The 6759-nt window shown below is 40.7% G+C and overlaps 1 protein-coding gene across 1 annotated transcript; it reads right to left on the bottom strand.

Annotated features, from left to right (window-relative positions):
- Positions 1 to 5360: 5360 nt before the first annotated feature.
- LOC137561985 (olfactory receptor 10A3-like) lies at positions 5361 to 6302 on the bottom strand. Its single transcript, XM_068273329.1, has one exon. The coding sequence runs from the start codon at positions 6300 to 6302 to the stop codon at positions 5361 to 5363; it is 942 nt and encodes a 313-aa protein (XP_068129430.1).
- Between the last annotated feature and the right edge of the window lie 457 nt (positions 6303 to 6759).

Below are 6759 nucleotides of genomic sequence, written 5' to 3'. Positions count from 1 at the left end.
AGTACTAAAACTGAAATAAGGAACTCACATGATGGGTCCATACACACTGGACCTGGTTGCATCAATTCACATTCAAATCAAACGCTTTCAAATCAAACAGAATAAAATGCTCAATGCATTACAATAGGAGATCATGTAAATCGTGCCTGACCAGGTTTTGGCTTTTGCCATCGTCAGGGGATCTTGTAAAACCGGCACCATTTTCTGCTATGCAAGTGTGGCCCCAGCCTAAGAAAGATCACTGTAACTGGCTGTAACATCGATCACTCCCCAAAAATACACATATTGGCTCAGACAGGGAACACATATTCCCTTGCTCCAAACAGTACTTCTTTGGGAGTAATCAAGAGCCTGTATGTGTGTGTGTGGGCATGAGAGCATGTGCACATGCACAAGACCCTGCAAGAGCATGTGAACATGCAGAATCATGTGTACACAGTTGCTGTCATGTTGGAATAAAGTAATTGAGCTTACATCCTTCAGTGTGGTGCCAGTCCTTGAGTTGGAGATTGTGGTGACCCCTTGGATACTGGGATGTGACCTAGGCACACCGTTGATTGCTCAGTTTGGTGCTCCTGACCACTTTTGGTGTCTCATGTGTACACATGCATGTTCATGTGTATGTGCTTGTGATCATGCACAGTGGCCACAATCGCACACAGTGGTGGTAATTATGCATACTGGTGACAGGGTAGAAGTGGGGAAAGAGGATGTGAGCTTTAGTTCCAATCGCCTTACATGCAAAAATGATCTTTGTTACTAGTTGGGGTTAGCATGTGGCAGTGCAGCAGTGCAGGGGTGTCAGGGCATGTTGCTGAGTAGGTTCTCTGGGTGCCGGTGAAAAAGTGCTATGTGTTACAGGGGGCACAGAGAGAGCGGGGGTGCCAGAAGTAGGCTGCAAGAGGCTTGATTAAAAGGACAAAAATAATTGGGGACAGGAGGCACCCTTGTCTACTCCAATTTGGAATTTAGAACCTTGTAGAAGTCTTACCTGTGGTGGAAACTGTTGCTGACATGACAGAGATAGTACCCCCGATTTGATAAAATCTCTAAACCCAAATTTATTTAAAGGACACCCGAGTTGAAAATAAATGACTGAAATAAACAATTGTATCTATCCTTCACCTAAAATGACTTTTTAAGATATTCTACAGTTTTATTTTATATTTAAATCTAATTTTTAAGTTTTTACTATTTTATTGTTTTTGCTCAATGACACATTCATTGAAGTATGCCAGAGCTAAAATCTATGAATTATTGACCCTGTTTATCTCTTTCCTGCTTTCAGAAGCCATTTTCTGCTAGGAAAGCGTTTTATAGTTTTAATTTCTTATCAGTGAGGGTCACACTGTAGTCTGACCCAGTCCTGACTTAGAAAGCAACTGCCACTTACATACCTGATGTTTAACTCTACCAGGCTGAGAAAGAAAACAAAGAAGACAGCCTAGTTATTTGTGTGCTAGGCACTGTACATACACATGTCTATCTCATCATGTCACATGTCACCTCGGGTTCCCTTTAAAACTTATGAACGTAGCCCCGCCCTGGGGCACTACCCATTTCAACACCTTCTCTGTATCTAAAGAGAGGACAAGAAAAGGTATTCATCCAGTCTCTATATGTTGTAATATGTCTAATGTGTCTCTTTTCCCATCTGGAGCCTGTCACCTTTAATGAATTCGACTTGGACCCATTTTCACTAAAATGAAAATCATAGAACACTTTTAGTAATGTATTTTTATATGTTAAAGCAAAGATGAAGGCAAAAATAAAAATACAAAAAAATAAAGTTAGTATGCATAACATATCTGTAGGGAAAAGGTTCTGGATCCCACAGAGCCTCCCTGGTCCCTGCTTTGCCCCATCATTCTTGCACCATTCCCGTTTGAAGTTCCTCCTTCTTGGGGTCTTTAGCACTTCTCATGCAGCCATTGGAAGTACTTTTGTCCCTGCAAGCTTCCAATGACGAGTGCATCTATACGGCACATGGGCAAGGCTGGACTCATCTTTGGAAGTGTTTGGGAATGTGAATGCTGCCTAGTATAGCTTCCACTTGGCATGAAGCAAGAATGATAGGATGGAGCAAGAACGGGGAAGGCTCTATGGCAGTGTTTCTCAACATTTTATTGGTATGTACCCCTTTTAAAACCCTGTACTCACCAAATACCCCCTAGCATAGTAAACATTATCACACGTACCCCTTGACTAATATATATTTAATCGTAGTACATTATAATTGGTTCTAAACCATTTCCAAGCATTTACTATTGCTTTTAATTCGCTAAAATACTAATTTGGTGCCGTTTAAAAAAGATTTATCATTTTCTAAAACTCTAAATTTGTTATTTTTGGTTAAGTATAATCAAGCCCGAGTACCCCCTAGAACCCTCAGAAGTACCCCCTGGGGTACGCGTACCACACATTTAGAACCTATGCTCTATGGTATCCAGAGCCTCCCCTTTACGTAGATGTGTATATTTTTTTTCCCTTCAGATGTTCTTTAAAGGGAACCTGAACTGAGCAAAATTATTTAAAATCTGATGTACTTGCAAACAACTAATAGCTCAGCATTTTCTTCTTACAGTTACTTCCAGTTATGAACTGAAATATATCAGTTGCTGTCAGTTATAACTGAAAGGACAACTGATGTGCGAGGTAATGTCCATATTTACCTATGGCTCACATGGGTGATATTACAGTTTAACAGTGTGCTGACCTGGAAGCTGTTATCAGAATCAGAATCTTTTATTTTTATGAGGTAGAGGCCAATTTTAAAATGGAGGACAGAGAATTCCATAGATCACAGTGGACAAACAGGATGCAGGAGAGGAGAAAGATATTGATAAGTAGACTGCATGGGAGTTAAGTATGCCATATGTGTGTATATTTTGACTTTTAATTTCCAGTTCAGATTTGCTTTAACATGATAAGAGTGTATACGTATTGGTATCTATGGAAGTAGGCATGACCTACAAAACCTGTTATTTATGGTGACACAATAAAACTTGTTTTGCCTTATGGGCTACTTTCCATCTGTAAGACGTAAGTATTACTGGCTTACATTCCCTTTTTTCATTTGAAATTCCCCTAACAATAAGTGTTGTTTTAAGAGCAACCCTAGAAAAAGACCAAACATACCCAAGTGGAGACTGGGTTGCATTGTCCATTACCTGTTGAGACCTTGCCAGTCAGATGACTGAACTATATGAGAATAAAAGCTACATAAGCTGAAATATAATGTATAATACTACATTTAAAGAATCCATCTGAGAATAAAAAAAAAACAGATTTAATTACCTGGGGCTTCCTCGAGCCCCTAAAAGCCTATGGGCTTGATTCAGAAAAGGGTGCTGAGTGTAAGCATGCCAGTGAAAAACAACTTTGCATGTGCTAACATGCTTTGCACGTGCTAAGTAGTTAGCACATGCAAACTACTTAGCACCGTAGTTAGCACATCTAAACTACTCAGCAACGTAGTTAGCACATGCAAACTACTTAGCACCCTAGTTAGCACATCTAAACTACTCAGCAACGTAGTTAGCACATGTAAACTACTTAGCACCATAGTTAGCTCATGTAAACTACTTAGCACCCTAGTTTTTAAAAAAAAAAATCAGTGTTTATTCAACAAAGAAAAGGAACATATGACCAAATATGCAGTGTAGCAGTGCACCTCCTAACTTTTCCAACAGCAGCTTCAGCATCAATTATCACTGTGGAAGATGAGAGGTATTGTTAACAATAATATAATGATCGTCACATAATATATAGAGCTCAGATTGAATTTACATTTCCAAATATTCTATCTTTTACAAGATCATAATTAGCAAGACCAGGGGTATCTAACCATGGAGCTTAGCACCCTAGTTAGCACGGTGCTAAGTAGTAGTTTGCATGTCCTAACTACGGTGCTAAGTAGTTTGCATGTGCTAACTATGGTGCTAAGTTTGCATGTGCTAACTACGGTGCTAAGTAGTTTGTATGTGCTAACTACTTAGCACCCTATTTAGCACGCCCAAAGCCTTTAGGCCTGCTAACTGGGTTAGCACCGTTTACTGAATCGAGCCCTAGGGGCTTGATTCACAAAGCGGTGATAACTCAGTTATCACGCCTAAAAGACTTTAGGCGTGATAACCTTTGCACCACTGAGTTATCACCGATTTGTGCTGCTCTTCGCGCGAAGCTACCGCGCGTACGCGCGTAAGCGCGCGCACAAAGTCCCATAGGGCTTAATGGGAGCTTCGCGCGAAGCGCCGGGTGTTGCGCGCGCGCCTGCGCGCTTGTGCGCGGAAAACTTTGCGCGCGGAAAATTCGCGTGAGTTTCTTCTTATCACGCCTAAACTGAGTTTAGGCGTGATAAAGGGCTTTTCACAGGCGTGCAAACACTTTGCACCGCTTTGTGAATCAAGCCCTATGTGTCCCTTGCCGCTCCTTTCACTCCAAGGGCTCGATTCACAAAGCGGTGCTAACCCAGTTAGAGACTTTAGGCATGATAACCATTGCACCATGCTGGTGAAAAGCCAGTTTAGGAGTGATAAGTTTAGGTGTGATAAGTTTAGGTGTGATAAGTTTAGGCATGCTAAGTTTAGATAACTGTAGATAGCGTGCAAAGTCCCGCACGCAAAGCAGCGCCATTAAACTGTATGTGAAGTGCACCAGACTTTGCTAGCGCAAAACTTTTGATCAGCTGTGCACTGCGGTGCTAACGCAGTTGGTGGTTAAACTTATCATGCCTAAACTTATCACACCTAAACTTATCATGCCTAAACTTATCACACCTAAACTTATCACACCTAAACTTATCATGCCTAAAGTGAGTTTAGGCGTGATAAAGGGCTTTTCACCAGGGTGCTAACTGTTAGCACCGCTTTGTGAATCAGGCCCCAAGCCAGTTTCACAGGGCTTCCTTCATAGCAGCCGCCAGCCCAGCCAGGTCGGCAGCCTCTGAACATGTGCGAGAACGCTCCCAGCCATGGGAGAACAACTGCTAGCAGAGAGGCTGTGCTCTTGTGCATGCACAGAGACTGCCAACCTAGCTGGGGACCGTGGAAGACAGGGAAGGCTGCTACGGAGACTGGTTAAAAGCAGAGCTGCGACAAGGGACACGTAGGCTTCCAAGGGCTGGAGGAAGCTTCAGTTAAGTGAATCTGATTTTAAAAAAAAAATCTCAAATGTATCCTTCTGGTTTGTCCTCCATTGTGTCTCCTTTCTAAGGTCACTGAAGAACCAATACTTCTGCCATATAAAACACGTGTTTTAATGCATATGAACAAGTCTGTTATGTACTGTATGAGAAATACATGAAACAGCCTGTACCCAGCAGTCATGGAATGTGACTGCACCCTTAATGGTCTCGTCCTTTATTTCCAGTCCACAGTTCTAAAAGTGGCAACAAACCTTTTCATGGCCTTCTTGATCTCATGATTTCTCAGGCTATATATGATTGGATTCATCAATGGAGACACCACAATGTACAAAAGAGTCCGGTACTTGTTGGTACTGGTTGAACCGCCTTCTGATGGAGCCATATAGATTATGATTAACGACCCATAAAAAGTACAAACTGTAGACAGGTGGGAACTGCAGGTGGAGAAGGCTTTTTTTCGCCCAGAAGATGATGATATTTTTAGGATGGCCACCAAGATGCAGATGTATGTTAGAATTATAAATATGAAGGGAAAAAGTTCTGTGACAATTGTGACAATGAAGTCATGCAACACCAAAACAGTAATGTCTGATGTTGACAATGCAACAACTGGGTAATCACAAAAAAAGTGATCTACAGAGTTCAAACCACAAAAACTAAGTTGCAACATCACAATAATTTCACTTGTCTCTAGAAGTATTACCAATACCCAGAATCCAATGACCAGCTGAAGGAAGATCTGAGAGTTCATAAATGAGGAATATCTTAAAGGATGGCAGATAGCTAAATAACGATCATAGGACATGGCAGCAATCAGGAAACATTGCAAGTAAGTGATAATGCAAAGACAGTATAGCTGGATAATGCAGCAGACCAGTGAAACTTTTCCTTCCCCTTTGACAATGACGTCTAATATCAGTGGCACAACAGTGGTGGTAAGGAGGACATCGTATACTGCCAAATGCTTGAGAAAGAAGAACATAGGAATTTTGAGCTGATCGGAAGTGGTCACTAAAATGATGATTAGACTATTTGCACTTAGTATTACTATATATGTTAGAAGGAAGACGATGAACAAGAGAATTTTAAACTCGTAAAGACCTCGAAATCCAAGTAGTCTGACGTGTGTGATCTGGGTCTGATTGACTTCACACATTTTTGGGAGACCTTTCAAAACACCAGCCACATGTATATCTTCAAAGATGAAAAATAATATTTAAAAAAACACAAAATAATATGCAGTATAACAACAAAATACGATCATACACTATTTTTTCAATATATTCTTCTCTTCAACTAGATTCTTTTACCATCAGATACTCTTGGAATGTCAGGTTCATGAAACTAGAAACATGTTTTTTCCTTCTTTTATTGTTTCACTTTGACAATTAAAATTAAAATCTACACTTACGCAATATATTTACCATATATACTCAAATACTCCTCCTTCGCTGTACCTGTTTTGAATGCAAGTTGCGTAATTTGCCCATGTTTCAAGCTCTGCACATCTATGCAGGTAGTTAATTTAGTTGCAGCCTTTGTCTAGAAGCACTGCCAATCTCCTGCTGTAATGTAAGCATAATAATGTAAGTATACTTATGGCTAGCTGCATC

This window comes from Hyperolius riggenbachi, chromosome 3, assembly GCF_040937935.1.
Source record: "Hyperolius riggenbachi isolate aHypRig1 chromosome 3, aHypRig1.pri, whole genome shotgun sequence".
Lineage (NCBI taxonomy): Eukaryota > Metazoa > Chordata > Amphibia > Anura > Hyperoliidae > Hyperolius > Hyperolius riggenbachi.
Note: the sequence above shows the minus strand (reverse complement) of the source record. Positions and strands in the feature narration are given on the sequence as shown.

Coding starts and splice junctions, on each gene's coding strand:
- LOC137561985 (XM_068273329.1), bottom strand. CDS start 6,302: ATGTGTGAAGTCAATCAGACCCAGATCACACACGTCAGACTACTTGGA.